Source organism: Falco rusticolus, chromosome 4, assembly GCF_015220075.1.
Source record: "Falco rusticolus isolate bFalRus1 chromosome 4, bFalRus1.pri, whole genome shotgun sequence".
NCBI classification, from domain to species: domain Eukaryota; kingdom Metazoa; phylum Chordata; class Aves; order Falconiformes; family Falconidae; genus Falco; species Falco rusticolus.
This window is the reverse complement of record NC_051190.1, coordinates 83,049,080-83,069,319: the sequence shown is the minus strand read 5'-3', so window position 1 is coordinate 83,069,319 and position 20,240 is coordinate 83,049,080. Positions and strand designations below refer to the sequence as shown.

The 20,240-nt window shown below is 35.1% G+C and overlaps 1 protein-coding gene across 5 annotated transcripts in view; it reads left to right on the top strand.

The window, feature by feature from the left end:
* Positions 1-15,002, top strand: part of SNX13 (sorting nexin 13) — a 67,258-nt gene extending 52,256 nt beyond the window's left edge. For 2 of the 5 annotated variants that reach the window (XM_037383879.1, XM_037383877.1), the window contains exons 19-26: positions 1,456-1,563; positions 2,473-2,583; positions 3,851-4,012; positions 5,234-5,305; positions 7,705-7,850; positions 9,619-9,687; positions 10,815-10,927; positions 11,425-15,002. In XM_037383879.1, coding sequence (XP_037239776.1) covers positions 1,456-1,563; positions 2,473-2,583; positions 3,851-4,012; positions 5,234-5,305; positions 7,705-7,850; positions 9,619-9,687; positions 10,815-10,927; positions 11,425-11,672 — 1,029 coding nt within the window. In that variant the 3' untranslated portion in view covers positions 11,673-15,002. Of the gene's footprint in view, positions 1-1,455; positions 1,564-2,472; positions 2,584-3,850; positions 4,013-5,233; positions 5,306-7,704; positions 7,851-9,618; positions 9,688-10,814; positions 10,928-11,424 lie in introns of those variants that run through there. The other 3 variants (XM_037383880.1, XR_005103715.1, XR_005103716.1) reach the window with 3 other exon arrangements.
* Positions 15,003-20,240: the final 5,238 nt, after the last annotated feature.

The following is a 20,240-nucleotide window of genomic DNA, read 5'->3' as shown; positions in this document are numbered from 1 at the left end:
AGACTCCCAACATTTTTGCTTTGTTTTGACAATAAAACAGACATTCCTACTGAATTTATGGGGCACAGGAATGTCACTGATAGACTGAACACCCTTCCTGTGTCCTTGTCCGAGACATTGTTTTTGCCATGTTAAGGGTAAAGGTTAGCATCTTTTAAATAAAATTAATAGGAAGGGCAGGGATTATTGTTTTTCAGAGAAAATAGGTGCTTGATCCAAAATGGAATTGAAGTTAGCTGTGCATAGTATCTGTGTGTGCTCTTTTCCTTAAAGTAATGAAAGATTCACACCAGTTTCTTTATTCAGTTATGTAATAAATACTATTTGAAGTAGATATCAATATTTAAAATAGAGGCTGTTCTTTGCTTACATTGCTTCTGTTTGGATACAAGTATTGAAATAAAAACTAGACCATCTTCTGTTCATTTTTTTTTCCCCACATGACCTATTTGCAAGGGAATGGGATTTGTAAAAGTTGGAAAGAGTTATTCTTTGGTGCTTCCTACAGGCCATAAATGTTATACGAGCTCTGTGACCTTCCAAAGTTTAATGTTGTTTTCACAAAAAGACACCTTGCAGGGACTGAATGGAATCAATCTCATTAAATTTATAATTCTGTGGTCTTCTTTAGAGAGAAAAGTGTACAACCTTTCTCCAGGTTATTTCTTAAAGCCTAGGTACTATACCTTTATCTCTTTACTGCCTTAAAATACTGTTTTTTATAGGAAGTCTGGATTTTGTGTTTGGATAATCCTGATTCTTCAAGTTTTATTCTTGTCAAGTTTTTTTATTTTTGTGCATTATAGCAAATATGTTCAACCTTCTTCAGCGTTAAGGCCTCTTCGTTCCCTGCTGCTTCCAACACCCATTCTTTCTGTAAAACCCTAACAGTGGAATACATGTCAACCGGTGCCAATCGCTGTCATTACCTGGAGAAATGGCATAGGTGATGGCATATCAAGCATGGTATAATAACCTGTGTGTAAACTGGGTGCTGCCATCCACTCCAGGGATAAAAGCTTAATCATTTCCTTAGTAGGTTTGATCAGGAGAGGAAAGAAAAGATGTTTTAGAAAAATTGATAATTTTTCTTGATGTAGTCTCATAACCGTGCTAACTTCTGCCCAAATAATAATGATAAATAATGATAAATCTTGAGCCTAAGCCTTTTGCACGCTATACTAGTCTGTATTTCAAAAGTGAGTTTCATGTGTGTGTGCGTTCAGAAATTTTGTCCTTGACGGTCTCCTGAGAATTTTCGTACATTTGGTCTTGACTGCCTACCTTTCATTTTGGCTTCTCCATGGAGTCTGATCCAGGCTTGATGCAGAAATTGTCAGGTGCTATGTGGTAGATAAGAATAGGTGAATGTAAGATCCCTCTCATTTCTGAGCTTATATGGTGGCTTGAAACTCTTGAAAACAGAACAAAAAAATTTTATCCTTTTTTTTTCAGTTTGAAAACCTTGCAAATATACTGAAACTTCCTGGCAAAAAGACATTTAACAATATGGACAGAGAATTTTTGGAAAAGAGGAAAAAAGATCTAAATGCGTATTTGCAGGTAGGCTGTTACGGTTTTTTTGCTTGTGTTCTCCGCTGAAATTCTTCCAAGGCAGAAAATTTGGTAGCATGTGCTTTTTCTTTTTAAGAAAAAAACCAAAACAAACAAAAAAAAAGCTGTGTTGTAGATGGTACGCAATCCTAAATAGTATACTGCTAGAACTTAATATTTAATAAGTTTGCCTTTTCTTTGCTGTTTTGGTTTATTCTCAGCCAGTTCTGTCACTGGTAAGGTTCCATCTCTGTTAGTTTTGAGCTCTATGCCATTAAACTTTTTTCCATTACGCTCCTGTTGTGGTTACTTTCTCTTGCACTGTTGCATAAGGATTGGTGTGGCACCCACTCTGGCGGTGCAGCAAACCACACAGCTTCTCCTTTGAGATACAGCTTCTATCAGCCTGACTAAAGGAATTCAGTTATTTCACTTCATAGGAACTTTCTGGTTAAGCAGCACAAAAATATGGAGCAATTCAGTGGATGTGTTAATGATAAATAATGAAGATGAACAAAACGTAGTGAAGGCTGATTGTTCTGTTCAGATTGCTAACACTTTTTTCTCCTTTGTGTGAGAGATGTGCCCCATTTTTAATAGCAACATTTTTTCCAGTCACAGCTTTTCACTTTTTTTTTTCCCCTTGGAGTTTTAGAGGCAGTTTTAGTGGTCATAAATGTGCGTATTTTTCTGTAGGATGCTAGAATTAACCTACTAGTTAAAATAATGGGAATTGCCAGGGAGCACATCAGTTTTATCTTGAGAATAGTGTAATGTTGGAATAAAATTTAGAGAATGAATGAGAAAATATATTCCAAGATGTAGTGTCTTTGTGCATGGTAAACTTCTACTAAACAGAATACTATGGCCTGTTTCATTATTTATTAAAAAACAGCTTTTGAAAATTATTTTACACAGCTCTTGTTAAATCCTGAAATGATGAAAGCTTCTCCAGCTTTAGCCCATTATGTGTATGACTTCCTGGAGAATAAAGCCTACAGCAAAGGGAAGGGGGATTTTGCACGGAAGGTAAGAATGTTTTGTACTGTCAAGGGAACTTTAGAGCATTCAGTAGTGCAGTGATCACATTAAAGAGATGTTGAACTGATATTAAACAGCTATATAGCACTTTCAAAACAACTTGCAAGTGAGTTGCTTTGAATACTTTGTGAGTGGCAAAGTGTCTGAGAACATATGGAACCAAACATTTACCATTTTTATAACAGGTAAATTTATTTGTATGACAAGGAAATAAAATTTTCAAATCGGACACAGTGTATTGCACCAAGGCTACTTTGAAAGTGTGTTTGTTGCAAGTTACTTTTCTGTCAGACATCTGTGATTTCTTTTTGTAATCTCATTCCTTTTAATTTCTTTTTTCAGTTCTATACTCTTTATTAGTGCTGTTACCATGCTTTCCACTTTTCAGCCCAAAAGATTAAATGCATTTCCCTTCAAAAGCAGCTGTTACGTATTTAGCTGTTGTAACCTTTCAGAGCTCTGAGCTGTGCATCCTTTTTGTTAAGCCACCAGGACTCTCTTCAGACAAATGATTCTTGACCAGTTTGTGTGGGCGTCTCTTTGCAAATGTAGCTATTTCTAAATTTTCAGTGATTTTGATACGAAAAGCATCTGTGACTGTATTGTCACTTCAGGTTGTTGTTCTACCTCAGTTCCTTGATAAATATTTAACTGTTTCACTGTTAAGTATTTATGAAGGTCTATGTAATGACTGAGTGAGATTTGCTTCCCAGCTTTTCAAGTGGAAACTTAATTTTTAAGGACATCACTCTAGTATTTGTGTCTGTTTGCGCTGAATTTAGAGTATATACTGAAAGAAAAATATTAACAGTTTATATGGAACTACTTCGGTTTTAATTATACTTGCTGTGATATTAAAGCATATTACTCCAGTGCTGTTTAAAAGACACATGTTTCAAAGATGAGTAGTTGAAAGAAGTAGTGAAACATATGGAAGTAGGAAGCTTGGAAGGGAAAAATGGCATTGAATGGATAAGAAAAGGAAAATAAATTCAAGCTAAGAATAGCTGAGGGATGGGACATGGAAAGGACTCAGGAAAAAGATCTGCTGAAAGATGTAAATAGCTACAGTAGGGCTGTAGGAATGAGAAATATAAATGAAAGTGAAGTTAGCACATTATTCTGCATTCTGCAATGAAGTTAAGCAATTTGAGTACGTTACTGTTCTCTGGTACAGTGTGATACTTCTCATAGTATATTAACTACTGGTGTCCTCATAAACTGTACAATTCTGGTTAAACGTCTTCCCCTTCAGATGGACACATTTGTAAACCCACTGCGTAACTCTATGAGAAATGTATCAAATGCAGTCAAGTCTCTCCCTGACAGCCTGGCAGAGGGAATGACTAAAATGTCAGACAACATGGGTAAAATGTCAGAGAGATTGGGACAAGACTTAAAGCAATCATTTTTCAAGGTAAGAAAATACTTGATAGTTAATACATACTAATAATTGGAGATTAGCTATCGGCTCATGTAAACTTACGTTGTATACTATAATGAAGGGTTAAGTCATCAGACAGGAAAGCAATCTGTTTTATTCCTACACCCTTTTAATAAGGTGCAGCAGTCATTATGCTACAAATGTGGAGTTCTTTTTGCTATTAAGTAATACATTTTCATATGGCAACTACAGACTGTTACAGTGGTCGTTCTTCACTTAATTCTACTCAGCCACTTGAGAAGAGTATGAGTCACTGATTTTCTCATTTTTTTTACCAACCATTCTCATAAAGCTAGTTTGCTGCATCTGCTGCTTTCACCAGAAAAAAAAAAAAATTCTTCTGAAACTTAAAATAAGAAGATAGCCTCTTTTCTGCTTATTCCTTGCTGAAATCTGTTTTTAATTAAATTTTCTTTCTGTCTTTCCTGCCATCTTTCCTCATCCCTTATATTCCTAATATTTAATACGTTAGACGTGGGGAATGGTAACATTGCATACTATCTAGAGATCTTAATGAAAGTAATAATCTTCCTAACATGTCCATCTTACCTTCCTTTCTCTTGCCCTCTTCTTTCTGTGTGTAGCTGCAAGGTCTGTGATCAGGGATTGTTCCGTTTTGTTTTACCAAAAGAGTTACACGTGGCAGATGTAGAATAGCAATCGAGATGAATTAACTCTTAAACCATGAAAGGGAATAATAAATCTGGGAGAGTGTGTGTGTATGCGTATGTTTCTTTTCTGTGGTTGTTTTTTCATTACTTGTGAGATAAAGTGACTAGCTCTGGATTTTCTCATTGCTGGTAACTTCCCTAGTGTGTGACTAACTATATGATATGCAGTTATACTCACTGGGAAGTCTGTGACTAGGCAGGACTTAAGATCAAGAGGAAACATGAGACAAAATACCAGTCTCCTATGAACTTGTAGGTGTTTTTCAGTTGAAGCATTAGGCATTTGAAAATATGTCGATTGTCTTAAAGCTGTTGATAACTTTTTGATAGCTATAGAACACCTACAGGTCTGATTTATTGGAAGATGAAAGGAGTACTGTGTATTTATCTGTGGTAGTATGCAACTGACTTTTGACCAAATGTCAGGTTTTATTTTCATAACCAAATATATATGAAAACTATCTGATTTATTGGTATTCAAAAGTATTTTTTCCTTCATAAACGCTAGCTTTTTTCATTGTAGGTGCCTCCTTTGATCCAGAAGACCTATTCAGATCCTGACCATTGTCGTGTTGCAGCACCAATTGATGACAATGTGAGTCTGACACCTGTACTTTAAAAATTGACTCCTCTAAAACCAAATTAATGACTTACTTATTCTTTGTTAAACTGTGTATTTATTGTTTTCTGATATTATACCAGGCACTTACAGTTCTTAACCTTTTAAAAAGAAAAATATATGTCCATCTAAAAGTAACATATTGGTTAGTACTAAAATGGTTTGCACAACAACGGAATAACTCAGAATGTACATGCTACTGCTTCTTTGTTTGGGGGTGGGGGTTTGGGGTTGGATTTGGATTTTTTTTGCCCTCCTCCCTCCAATTTTTGTCTGTTCAAAGATAGTATAGTACCAGATTGTTAGCATCATTTTAGTTTGCATTTTATGGATTCTGATTTCTGATATGTGACCTTTTCAGGAGCATTTGTTATATGGATCAGTAGTGTTTTCTGTATTGTTGTAGAAAAAAACCTTCAGAATATGTTCCAAAATAATAAAATTTTAGCATGTGGGTACCTAAAATGTATGAAGTAGTAATGATAGAAACTTGAAAATGAAGTTTAAAGCTCTTGAGGTTATCATAAGCTATGGTATGTTGCTGTTGTTTTGATGATACATGTGAAAACAATTGGCAAAAACCTTTTATCTCTAGAGTAGGACAGAAAGGCCATAAGATTACTAGTGATTATATGCAATTTGCTATGGTTGTAAATCTGCACCTGTTCTGTCCTTCATGTTTCGGGTTTTTTTGGTCACATGAAAGCATTCCAGTTTGTCTTCCTGTGCATAACTGCTATGATGGCTTGGTAGATGTATTTTTGCTTAGACAACATAGCCTTGAGTTCTTCTGTGTTTTCTTTTTCCCCATTATTTTTCGCTGTATAAGACTATATCCCTAAGTTTGTAATTACAAAATCTTTGATACTTCTGAGTCTTCTGTTTTGTACAGGCAAAAAACAAAATAATATCATTCAAGTATATGAGCAGCTTCTCTGCAGGTGTTTCCTTGATCTTCTGCAAAATGAATAGAACCTACAATTCTTCATAGCTTCTAAGTTAACATGCCAAGTGTTTCTGAAAGGCAGATTTCAAATGTTTTAAAAGCTTTCATCTCTCAACTGCTTTTTAAAGATGCATTTTTCACAATTTACAGCCACTAAATCAAACAAAAAGTATGGCAGTTTGAATGGAATTTTACGTGAAGAAGCAGTACAGTAAAAGCGAGGCATGGATCTATAGAATTTCTGGCTGGATTATGAATTCACTGACTGGGTTCCAGTTGCCTGTAAAGATGTATTTATGTAGTCCACCTAGCTGTGAGATCTTGCTACTTCTTCTAGTTTAGGATTAACAATATAGTGCAAACTACCACTCTCTCTGGTAGAGCTGTATAAGATTTCACATACAAAACAAAACTCTGAATGCTTAGCATGTAAAACTCCTAATTTAAAAAAAAAAAAAAAAAGTGCATTAAATCTTTAAATCTTGCTAAGGATACAGTAAGATTTTAATTAATCAAAAAATCAAATCAGTTTGTTGTACTTGAGATAAATGTTGTGGTCTCTTGTACAATGCAACTGTAAGTCCACATGCTGTCTTCTTATGCAATAGCTTAACAATACATAGGCTTGTATTTGGGCCTATAAGCAGGCCTTGAGAAGCTGCTGTTGTTTCTACAAGAGAAACATCAATAGCAACTAAGATGACAATCTAATACTTTCATACTATAGAATTCAGTAAACTCTCCCTCAGATTTTGATATTTGAAATAATGTAGATGGTTACTGCAAGTATACGCCATCCATCCTTAAAAACTTTTATGTAGTTGCTGAATCCTTTCTTTTAGGTTTTCTGTAAAAGTTGGCTTTTGTAAGTCAGTCTGTGTAACATCTGCTATTAAATAATAAAATTGTGCTTTTCTTAATCTACAAGCATAAAAGCACTTGATAGCCATACAGGTTAGAACAGTATCATAATAAAAGGCAGTTCATTGCAGTGAAGTGGCATTGTTCTTACAAGGTTCTGAATTTGGCACAGTGTGTCCATAAGAAAACGATGCCAAAGAAAAGCTGCTTCCAGAATTTTCATGTTAGGCTACTGGAAGCAGTTACCAAATTGTTCAGGGACAAGCTCTCTCTTTAGGACATACTTGATTGTATTAACTTTTTTCAACTTTGGCGAAGTAACAGTTTCTTTTTGTCTTATTTTAAAAATCCAGTGGATTTAAGCCTAGTTTAGTTTTCAGTCTTTCTTTGCTGTTAGTGATGTCATAGAAGAATTAGGGAAGTTTTCGTATTTCAGTAAAATACAGAGCAAATTGTTTCTGTCATTGTTCTTATACTGAAACATTTGACCTGTGAAGCAGATACTAAAACTGTAGCTTTCTTGAAGTGAAATAAAAGTTTACTGATTATACTTTTACTTGGTGGTCAGGTGGATGACAATATTCCGCTGAGAGTAATGCTCCTCCTTATGGATGAAGTCTTTGATTTAAAGGAAAGAAATCAGTGGTTAAGAAGAAATATAAAAAATCTGCTTCAGCAACTTATTAGAGCAACATATGGTGACACAATTAATAGGTACTGCTTTTCTTATATAGAGCGATCGTGTGAGTGAGATTATGAAACTGTGTATAAATCCTTTTTGGTATTTCCTAAATTATTGTGGTTTAGATCTGCATGCGTTCCACTTTGAAGAGGATCAATAAACCAAGTACAAACGTGGTGTACAATGGATATAAACACAAAACGTTGCTGAAAGATGAATTCCAGTAACTCTTATGTGCCAGAGAATTTTCAAAACCACTTTTGCATATCAACAAGGGTTCACATTTCTGTGAATGTAACAATACTGATGTTGTGTATGCTTTTTGCCCTGTGTTTTACACTATGCTTTGTTATTAATACTATTTATTACTATTTGTACGATTTGTTTACATCTGTGATGCCACAAATGAATGATACACTGGCACAATCAAAGTATGTGAACTGTACTGAGTTGCTGTGTTAATTTTTTGCTCTCTCACGTCAAAAGGTGGGGCAGGGGAGGGAGAAGGACTGTTACAGGTCTGTTCTGCCCCTCCCCCCCCCCCCCCCCTCTGTAAATCACATGTACCATTTTTCATGCAAGTGCAAGGCAAATTAGTAGTGCTAAATAAGTAGCGATTCTTGCCCTCATCTTAGAAATCTACAGTTTCCAGGCTTTCTAATAATCTGTCTCTGAAATGTAAATAAAAATATAGAACAAAAAAATTTCTAGAAACAGGGTTGGCACTAAATTGTTGCTTTGGATTAGTGCCATGAATCTAAAATTTAATTTCTGGCAGGTGAGTAGTTTCCTATTACTTTTCCAGGACATTCCTCACTATATCATTACTTTTTAATCTTCAGAAGTGTATCTGTGATGTTTTCATCGTCACTGTTAGTTTATCAGTCATTGTACCAGTACTGATACAACCATGTAGTAATAATAGCACTGGGTATTTTTCAAATAATGCCTCACGACCAGGTGACAATTATCATGAGACTTGTGCTTCCAAAAACATGTTGCCCTGTTGAACAACTCTGAATACTTTTTTCTATTTTCAGATTGTAATATAACTAGCTGAGTTTGTGCACAGGCTACTGCTCTCTTACTGCAGAGATGTGTATAGGACTATTTTGCTTCTGCATTTGAAGCTATTCCAGATACTCACAGCTTCTTCTGGTTCAGCAGTCATATCTTGTCTTAGCAGGTTCTTGGGGCTTAGTGGCATTCTGCAGCAAAATAGTGTTTTTCTATTTTTTAGAAACCAAATTATGTTTAGGGAAATAATCGTGGGATTATGGTGATACATAGATATGTATATCATTTCTGTAAACATCCTAGATTTGGATATTGAGCTGTGTGTATGTGTTGATGAATGAAGGACAAAGTCGATGATCAGTCTGTATCTCCTGTAAAGATTATGAGGTAACTGTATACATAAATATGGTAATTTGAGATTTTAAATAGGTTCTTTGCTTACAGAAGCAGAACTTGTAGTACTCCATGAAAAGGAGCACTCTACAAGCAGAAAATTTATGTAATGCTGATGGGAGATGCAACATCAGTTTTCCAGCCTGCTTAGTCATCGCAGATATACTCAAAAAGAAAAAGGTTTTAGCTTTAGGAGTCAGCCGTGAACTTAGATTTTTATCTTGAGAATCAGTGTTTGCTTTCCTAGTTTGCAGGTTTATAGAACCTACTTACAGAGTTAGAGAAAGTTGAAATAATACTTGTTTTTGCACTAGAGTGTTCTTTAAAACGCTATACTTATGTGTTCTCTGCTCTAAAAATTAAATGAGAGACCGGTTGCTTTGATTTTAGAAAAATCGTTGATCATGTTGATTGGATGACATCTCCTGAGCAAGTAGCAGATGCAGTGAAACGCTTCAGGTATGTCTTTTACCATAAGTGTAAAACATGAAGTACTTGCCATCTGATGTCTGATATCTGTGTATCCTTCCTATTCTTTTTATGTGAGGAAATTTATTACTGTACAGAATTCCAGTTGGAGCATACACTGCTTTTTACATGTGTTAAGTGAGAGAAAGTAGTTGTCACATGAAGAATAATATTTTTGAGTTTTCTCATGTTCCTTAAGAAGTTCTTTGTTAACCAGTCTAGAAGAGCTAGAGTATGGGTATAGTTATAAATTTCATCATATTACTGGGTGAAATGTCGTTTGCCTTGATGAAGGCATGTGCATGCCTTGCCTTAAAAGGCAAACAATTATTACTAAAAACCGCGTAGCTCTAAGCTAGTATGTTTCACATGTGGGCAGATAGAACAGAACTGAAGTCCGAATTTGAAAGTATCAAAGCTCTGTCATTACATTTCCTGAAAGTCTTACAGCTTCTGCAGTGCTGTTGAGTGAGACCCACCCACCTTGCTGCCTTTTTTTTTAAATGGTGTGAAAGCGTTAAAGTAGGATAACATATTAGCCAAAGGGTCACACTTTACAGGCATTCTGTTATTTTTTAATAAAACCAAGTATGTGCGCTGCTTATTCAGAAAAAAATGCCGTTCACAGATGTAAAATAGCTTTTTAGGCAGAGGCATATCTTTTGCATTGGGCTTTATGTGACACTGAAACTACTTCATCTCAGCTTTAGCTTGTTGATAGGCTAACTGCTGTCAGAGATCTAATGAAGCAATTAATAGATGAAAGCGTAGTCTCTCAGTGGCAATAGACTGACTGGTGAAGAAAATCTTAGGTATATTTTATGTAACAACTATGTGGCATTTTAATGCTTTTGTTGTGCAATATTTTCTTAAAATTTTGTTTCATCTGATTCTTGTACTAAAAAAGAATATGGTAGCTACTTAATAGGTTGAGTGTATTGTTCTTCTTGCTTGTGATTTCTTTTTGTGCCTTTTCCCTTTTCTAATATTTGAAGTGTGTTAGGCTGTGTGCAAATGACTTTCTTGTATTTATTTTATGAGCTAGCTTTGAGGGATTAAAAAGAGCCTTTCACTTGATAAAATGTGAATGTATTTTGACAGATTTGCTTTTGTTACAGAGATGCGTTTTGGCCCAATGGCATTTTAGCAGAGACTGTTCCACAGAGGGACAAAGCTATTAGAATGAGAACAAGAGTGGCAGGGAAGACTAAATTACTGGAGGTAATGCCAGGTAAGTGAGCCTGGGATTGAAGCCTAATAATCCTTACCATAGATTGTTACCGGAATTAATGTCGGTATTCTTGTTGATATTTGAAATGTTGAAAAATGTCGACGTATAAACTGTGTTTAAGTAAAAAGGTTTTTAATTATTAAAGCACTGAACATTTTCACATATACTGTGACTTTGCAACTGTAATTCTTAGAACTAAGTCAGTATTTAGTTTCACTAGAGGATTTTAAGTTTAGTGCATGAAGTACCTGTATTCCATTACATCATGATTTCATGTAAAATAACATGTTTCCGCATACATAGTGTAAAAGTGAAGTAATTTTCAGAAATCCTTCTGCTGTAAGAGAACTTTTAGTTTAGTCATGCTGTGGATAATAGAGGCTCTGTTACTTCAAATTCCAGGCTATGTAATTTGAAAGACTTAATATTCAGTTTAAGTTTGCTGTTAACAGAAGCAGAATTTAGCTTAAACTTCTGTGTAACTTTCATTTTTATAGATGAACTGAAGCACATCATAGGTGCTGAGACTACTCGGAAAGGCATTCTTCGAGTCTTTGAAATGTTCCAGCACACTCAGCTGAACAAGAGAATGGTGTATGTGTTTCTGGAGAGGTTCCTAGAAACATTATTTCCGGAAAATAAGTTCCATGAGCTCTTCAACAAACTGCATTCACGGTCAAAGCAGATGCAGAGGTATAAGCAGAGACTACATTGTACTCAAGCGCCTTCCTTACAGAAAAGGTGACACTTGAAACCTATTGAGCTGGTGTATGTTTGTCCAGGACTAATTACTTGGGCAGATTCTCTGGGGCTTCAAACTCACATGCTGTTATTTCTGCACCAGTCTTGTAGTGTCACATATTAGATTATTAATGCATCTGTAAGACCTGTGGATCTTCTCATCTTCACTTGTAATTCAACCACTACCAAAAGGGTTTGTGTGTCTTAAATGATTTGGTGCGTCTTCATGCAACATTGAGAAGAATACTGGCTCAATATGTAAGAATGCTGATTCGTTCCGTTCCTGAGTCGATGGTTTTGCCAGCAATGAAAAGTGCCAGACTGTTCAAGTAAAGCACAACTGTGGTGATAAAATGGAAGAAAAGGATGTTTTGGCACTGGGAGATAGTGCAATGAGTGAGAATCAGGTGGAGTCATTCTATGTTATGACTGTTGAGGCTCTGTAGGGCTCTTCTAACATTCCTGTAAAGACTGAGCTAACAGGAAAAGCAGTCTCTGGAATACCACGTTCAGAGGAGAGGGGAGAAATAGTTATAGCCCTATCATAAAAGTACATTTATTAAAGAAAAGTTGAGGTAATGTGGCTTCTATGCCACATTCATATCACCTTTCATGTTTTGAAAAATCTACTAATGTTAGATCTAATGGGGGTTTTACTAAAGACAGAGGTGCAGTAGAAACAAACCCTCTATTCTGGTTATTCTGTAGCTTTAAGGGCCATATTCTGCTCTTACGGCGTGTGGCATACATTTTGCATGTAACTTCAGTGGAGAAGGGGCATCATATTTAAGTTCAATTGGCGTATTTGAACATATGTCAAGTTGATAGTTGTAGAAGGAAGGGGGTACATGTTTCAAAGAGGATAGACATCATGAGAAGAAGATGAGGAAATTGCACTAAGACACAGTTTACATACAACTCCCCAGTAAAATCTGAAACTTTTTTTTGGTATAAAAGACTATGTCCTACTTAATTGGAAGATTCCTTACCTTTTAGTGTGTAAGCCTCATAGGGGAAAATGTTAGAATTAGTTGGTTCCTTACAGGTAAAAGATATCATTAGTCATATGCGAACACTTGGAAATTCCTGAACGCATCTCAGTGTATATATGAAAATAAAAAGGAGATAAACTACAATATTTTTTTAAATAAGTTTTTTATTTTTTGCATAGTGTAAGATTTTAATAAAAATTTGACATCAAGGCCCCACATCCATCTGTTTCGTTTCAGTGAAGAATTTCTGTCTAATTAAAAATAAAGTAACAACTGAATAATCCTGGTTGGCCACAGCATATCTCAGTTTGTGTTTTCCTTTTTGTTAGTCCCCTACTGTTTGAGCACCACTGTCCAGATGAAAATAAAGCAATCCTATAGAGTCCGATTTGGGTTTGGTTTGTGGTGAGTTTTATTTTTTTCCTGAATGCTAAACACAGGGTAAGGTACAGGTATTGATCAAGGATCCTCATAGCAATTTGTGTCTTGATGGGAACAAATGATCCTTTTAAGTGAGGGAGGAACACAGACCTTTTATGAAAGTGTTCTAAGAAAAGATAGAAGGCTCTCAAAGGACCTAGTTAAATTGGCTGAAGCCTCTATATAGATCATTTTTTCTCATGGACTCTATTAATGCAATGTAGCCTTTTATCATACTACTTAATGACGATCATATTGTACTGTTAACATTCTCATACAGTATGCATGGGCTCAAGTGCACTTTTTTTTCTTTGTTGCAGAACTAAAAACTGTAAATGAAATCCCTTTCTTTTATAATCCCTATGAAGACAAGTTGGTAAAATGTAAGAACCCTTCCCTCTTCCTCTCTGCAGGTCCTGTAGAAGCGTGATGATTAAGTGCTGTTGAATTTAACAAAATCTTGAGTTCTGTGTGAAGTAACCAACATAGCCAGCTCCTATTGTTTACATGACCATATCTTCCTCTGATGTCAGGGTGCTCAGGCGTGCCTGACATCTGACTGATGAAAGATGGTTCGGCAATTTGTTCTTGGCGATATAGCAAATATATCATTGATCCTACAAAATCTACTTTATGTCTTTGAAATCACTGAATTTGTTATGCAGTATGCAAATGGGAAGTTCAAATACTCTTTTGTAAAATCTGTGGAACCTATTAAGTCTCTGTAGGTACCATGAAAATTTTCAAGAGAATAGTGATCATGCGCAAATTTGAGTGTTGGGGTTTTTTTAATTATCTGGTACATTTCTGTCCAAAAATGAAATAATATCTCTAGGAATGTGAACAGAACATAATACACCGTGTTTATTAGTCATTTTACTTAATGAATTTATTACACACATATACCTATGCACACATTTATATACATATGTGTGCATGTGTATATATATTTAGTTACAGAATGTGGCTTCCTGATTCAGTGGTGCCTGTTGGCTGGCAAGAATCATCAGAAAAGAATACTTTTTGTTAAAAACAGTTTGGATGTATCTTTATTTAAATGGTTTTCCTGTTGGATGATTTACAATACTTGCCCTGTCAACCCATGCAGCCTATTCTGGAAAGTTTCAAAAACTGAATGTTAATATACAGCACTTAAGTGTCTGGGTGTATCTTCTGGCCTTTGGGTGCTGTGACTGGCCACTGAAAATTGTGCCATTGTCAACAAATGCACTTGTTTTAGCCTTAATTATTTTTAAGAAAAAATGAACATTTGACTTTTTCATTTGGTTCATCCTCAAGCTTGTGCTGCTGGTGTTTGCTAGAACTAAACAGTAAATTTTAAGTGCTACCAGAATGTGTACCAAAATAAAAACATATGAATTCCACAATCTAAATTTTAATTTTGTGCAATATTTTCATTTAATGCATGTGTATTTGAATAACTGTAAAATAAATGACTTTTTAATGTTTTGAAGTCTAGGTTAAAAATGTCTTCTCAGCTGAACAATTTTGCATTCTGTTGTTGCGTTAGTTTATTTAAGGACTTGTTTTAAAAGTCTTCATTTGTTACTCCTTTCTTAATTCCCTTGTTCTCAATGACAATTGCTCATCTGAGCAAAGCTCGTCTAATACAAGGGAGAAATCTGAAGAGCACATCTCATGAATATAGCTGTTATAAATTACTTGTGCATATCATTGTACAGTAAGTGTCAGCTGTGTGCCTAATTGTTCTATTGAGCTTTTTCCCTCCCTTCCCCTCTCCTTTCGTTTCCATAACAAAGAATGAACATGAAACAGGCTGCCATGGTCGCTTCTGCTGAATGGCAGAGGACTCTGAATTTTATTTTATTTTTTTGGAGTTTGCATTTATGTTCTGTCCAATAGAAAGCTAAAAAATTACACTAATAAAGTATTAACAGGATTATTATGAGTCTCTGTTTATTTTTTAAATAACTTTCTTGCTAGCAGGTATGAATGTTCCTCAAGTCTGGGGAAAAAAAAATTTCCCTAAAGATGAAAATATTGCTGTTAAATAAAACAATCATTCCTCAATTATTTTTTTTTAACATTTTATAAACTGGTTTTGCTTTTAACAAATTAATCTCTACATTAATTTTCAACCAGCATTTGCAGAGTTCTTCATTTTAAAAGTATGCAGAAACAGTGGGAATGTATGGTGCAGGAGTTCTTTTATGTTGTGGGTTTTTCCTCTTTGGCCTTTTCCCCTGGGTTTATTTTTCAGCAGCTGGATCTACCATGGGAGCACAATTGTTACCCTTGATATATTTATTCCAGCTGTTTCACATTCATCAAAAAGATGTCCTGAGCTACAGAGATGTTAGTTCTTTGACCCCAGGATAAAGTGTTTACTGCTTTCACTAACTTACTTTCCTACAGGATATAGACAACGTCTCAGAATTTCACTAGCTGTCTGCAAGTTCTTATTTGTTGAAGTTGTTATCCTAAGAAGATTTCTTGGCAAGAAATGCACTCAGTTATAAAATTCTTTTAAAAGTCTTAAAAATATCTGCCATTTGCTATGTGAGGGTAATATGTGTCTGTGGCTAATTTAACTCAGTCTATCACATTATCTGGTTTATTTTGGTTTGGATGTCTAGTGAACATGTGAGGATTGCAAATTTTTTTGTAAAGTTCAGTAATCAACATCACTCTGCATTGATTTATTTAACTACAAATTTCATTACTTAACTCCTGGAAGAAAGGAAATTATATCATGAAAACAATGAGCTCACTGTACATATTTCAAAATAAATTAAGTTTTGTTTTCATGAAACACTTGAAACATGTATGCCACTGCAGTTCCCCCCCGCCCCCCCCCCCCCCCCATGCACAGAGAAATATGAATACTTATTTATTCAAATATCTCAAATAACTTTCTCATGCTGTGTCTCTTTGAATTACTATGGCATGTTGGGATAATCTGCATGGGTCAGTTAAATTATTTCAAATCTGGTTTAGCAAGGGCAAATTGGAATTGTCATTTGACTTTTAGAATTGCAATAGTACATAAGTAATTCTGAGATCGGGTTTAAGTGGAGAATGAGGTTAAAGTTGAGTTTGTTGACAATCAAGAGCTACTTATTATGAGGAAGGAATGTAGCTTTCAGAAACAGACTTGCTTTTCTTTACTGTAACAGTTTTAAAATCAAGTCCCAAGTAGCCTTTTGAGTCTTTGTGCTGAATTTTCTTAGCTTGATGTCTAGAATCATGCTAATTCTGAATTAACTCGAGAGATACAAGTGGAAGCTTCTGTTACTAATTTACCTGGAGTTCTAGGTAAGAGATTCTCATAAAATTGTGAGAATTTGGAACACGTTAATTTAAAACATATGGAAGATGGTTCTGAGAGTTGGTTGGTTATTCCATGTCAGAATTTCATAGCCAGAACCTGAAAGAAACTCTTACTACTTTTTTTTTTTTATTATTTCTTAAGATAGCCAGTGAGTACAAGGGTAGGTACAAAACTTTCTTCGCAGAAGTCATCTCGTGTTAGCAAGGTACAGGTTTCTTATTTTTCAGTGTGAAGTTGCAGTTAGAATTTGATTATTAAATATGATGTTTTCCTTTCGTTTTCAAGGCCTTTCCTTTATAAAACATTCCTTTATAATCTGCTTAAAAAATCGGTTTCACATCTTACTTGCTCTAACTTACGTTCTCTGTGTTGATATAAATCACTAGCTTCCCAGTAATCCCTAACATGATTTTTTGCAAACAGACAAGGCCTGTTTATACTTAATGTAAAACCACAAGAGGTATTTTGTGGAGAAAAGGATAAGAGCTTCATTCAATATTCTGCTGTCTTGGGTAATCGTATCAGTGCAAAAGTGAAACTGGGACATCATGCGGTTGGAAATCCACCAATTTTGTTGACTTTCTGCAGTGCTGTGTAAAGGAAACATGGTCCCAAAGTTCTCCTGTGTATCATACATCAGAAACCCAGGGCATTTTTCTTACATGTAGGTTCTAAGTGCTCCTGAGGCTAGCGGTTAACAGTTGTGCTAAATGTCTGAATGTGTTACAGCCTAACTGTTCTGCTAATAAGATAAATGCAGCCTGCAAAAGTGTTATTGACAAGGAATCTTTAGAACAAAGATATGGGCTGTCAACAGTGAAAATTTGCTGAAGTACCTGAGCGATTCCAAGTGATGCCATGTATAAACGTTTGTGCTATTTCACTTGCTATCGGATCCATCTGACTTTTTTTTTTTTTCTTTTTGTATTACCAAGAATATTGTAGTCTTTATAAGATGTGTCTTCTTAAGCCATAAGAAGAGTGGTAATATTCCATAGACAGCTGTTCATGTAGGTGTAGTCAGCTTGGGAGTATTGGGGACAGGAGTAAAATCATGGATGGTGCTGTAGAGGATATTAAGTAATATTCTTTCCAAATAAAGTGGAAGTTTATTGAAGTAAGAATACATAAACAGAATTACTTAGCAGTCATTTGATTTATTAAGTTACATTTTTGGTGTTACGGTACTTGATATGACAAGGGTTTTTATTGTGGCAAAGGCTCAATTTATTGTGACAAAGAATCAATTGCATAGAGATCGCAGCAGGTTATCATCGCTAGCTTGTATGGGCTAGAGCGCAGGTGCATACTGGACAGGAAAACATCGATCAATACTTTTCTGGCTAAGATGGGATAGAGAAAGTTCTGCATTCTCTGTTCTGGTGATGTCTTCTCCGCAAAGAGATAAGGCAGTAGTTACACCCTTCACTCTACATGGTGTATGAAAATGTGGTTGGGTTATATTCTGTGTGCAAGATGATTACTAAGTCCATAGTTAAGGAAACCGGAGTGTTAATTCATGTCTCAATAAAATGACAGTCGCAGCTTCAGCTATCTCTGTTGAGAAGAAATCCTTCACCTGATTTTCATCAATGCAGTTAGTAAAATCGTGCACTTTTGTGGCCACGGTAATACTTTTCCGTGTAGTATCATGGACTAGAATTAATAAGAGTCCATAAAGGGCTACTTTTTTAATTTTTAAAATTATTTTAATTGAAAACTATCCTACAGATGATTTATTTTATGCCAAGTCAAGTGATCATTTACCGAACGGAGATGTGCTTTCATAATGGGTCCATTAACCCGTTTTTTCAGAAAACGAACAGTAAAACTTTGTACAAGCACAATATTCTCTCTGTTTCCATTAGCTTAGAAACTTGAATAAAATGAAAAGAAAGCAATGCAGAAGAAAAACGGAGATGGGTCAGAAATACCCCTCAACTTCAGAATTATTTTGGAAATTTATATAATCAACTTGAGAATTATTTTGGAAATTTATATAAAAAAATCCACCAACCTTCCTTCCCACCCCAACACTTCAGGCTTTTACACTGCTCACACAAGTCAGACTGTAAATAATTGAACTTTCTCAGCATAAAGGGCAGTTTCTTTACTGTTCTATTAAATTTTTTGTGCACCTCTAATAATGTGTACATCTGTGTTGTATTAAGCATTTTATATCAGAGACATACTATTTCACAAGGAATACTTGTTTCCTTTCCCATAAACTATTTCTAGGTTTTATCATAGATTGAGAGAATTACTATCCAAATAAACTGCATAGTCTGCAAATTGCTTTTGTTGATCACATCAAAAATTAAATATCCATTGACCATTCAGATCAGCTAGAAAATATTTGTCTTATTGTTAAAAAAGGTTGAAGTACCACCACTAGGAATTGCCAGAGGTAAGGTAAGCTTTTTATCTGATTGGGTTTTTTTATTATTCAGCAAATCTCATTTTCCTCCTTCTAAGGAAACCTAAAACAAGGAAATCTGAAATATATACTCATTACAACTTTTGATAATACTAGGTAATATGTGTGTATGTTTCGAAGGCTAATATTAAGCACAAACATTCTTCTGTCCATCTTTTGAGGAACTTTACAATTCTGAAATTTAATATGGGGAAATAATAATACTTTTAATTCTTTTCCTTTAAAATAAAATACAGCGATGTCTGTTTTGAAAAAATTTTTGGTTGATTGTTTTCTTGAGGTGTTTAAATCTTATTTATAGTATTTTTATATTTTTAATAATCCCTCACATCAGAAGTGGGGAAAAAACAAAACAACAACAACAACAACAACCAAAACAAAAAAAAAACCAAAACAAAACAAACAAAAAAAAAAAAGAAAAAAACCCCACCAAACCCCAAAGACTGACATACATTTGCGTGTCTTTTCCAGTGACATGGGATATTTTCAGCTACTTTGAATATTTTCCATTAAGTTGGTCTTGAAATACGGACGATGTAAACACCTTTATGGTGAGTGGTGTCACAGATCCATGCATTGCTCAAGCAGCACTGGACTAGCTTAAGGGTAGAGGGGCTGTGTCTGTAGAGATGTGGGCAAATTATTGCACGTTGTGGGAATTACAGATGTTCAGAGCATGGGAATAGCTGCACTGGTAAAGAATGCTTTTTCATTGTAAATGCAGGCAAGGAGACAGAGTAAAATCTTGGCTAACAGAGTCGGATTACAAGGTGGTAGTGCAAACGCTGCATTCATGAGTTGCTGTCCTTGTGCCTGATTTGACCATGTATGCTTTTTGCCTTTTGCGTAGTGGCATTTCCATAAATTAATTGAGAAAGAAACCACGTTTAGGACTTCTGTTTCAGGGCCTGTCTTTTATGGGTGTGGAATAATTTCATTTAAATTAATCTTCTCTTTACTATTAACAGTTCCACAAGTAAGATAAATTCCATTGCTTAACACTAACAGCCTGCTGCATCTTTTAGGTCCTTTCAGTTCACACAAGACCTAAGAAGAAAATCTTGCAAGGATAATGGCCTGAGATGTAACATCAAGTTTTAAAAAATTCTTCTATTGACTTTTTTATGATAAAATTGTTTGAAGTAAAACAGACTTTTCTAGTCTTGTTTTTGCTTAGTAGGTTTTGCTGCAGCAGCTATTTACTAAGTGCAGGAATTTATACGAGATGTTTTTTGTTAAACTAACTAAACTTACAAAAAATTTAAATAGTTCCAAATACATTTAAACCATATAAAACCCTATGTAAAACTTGCTCTGTTTCAATTATATGGTCACTATTTAACCGTTCTTTATTCCTCAGATTGGTTTGTTACAAGCACAACCGGGATAGTATGCTTATAAAGGCAAATC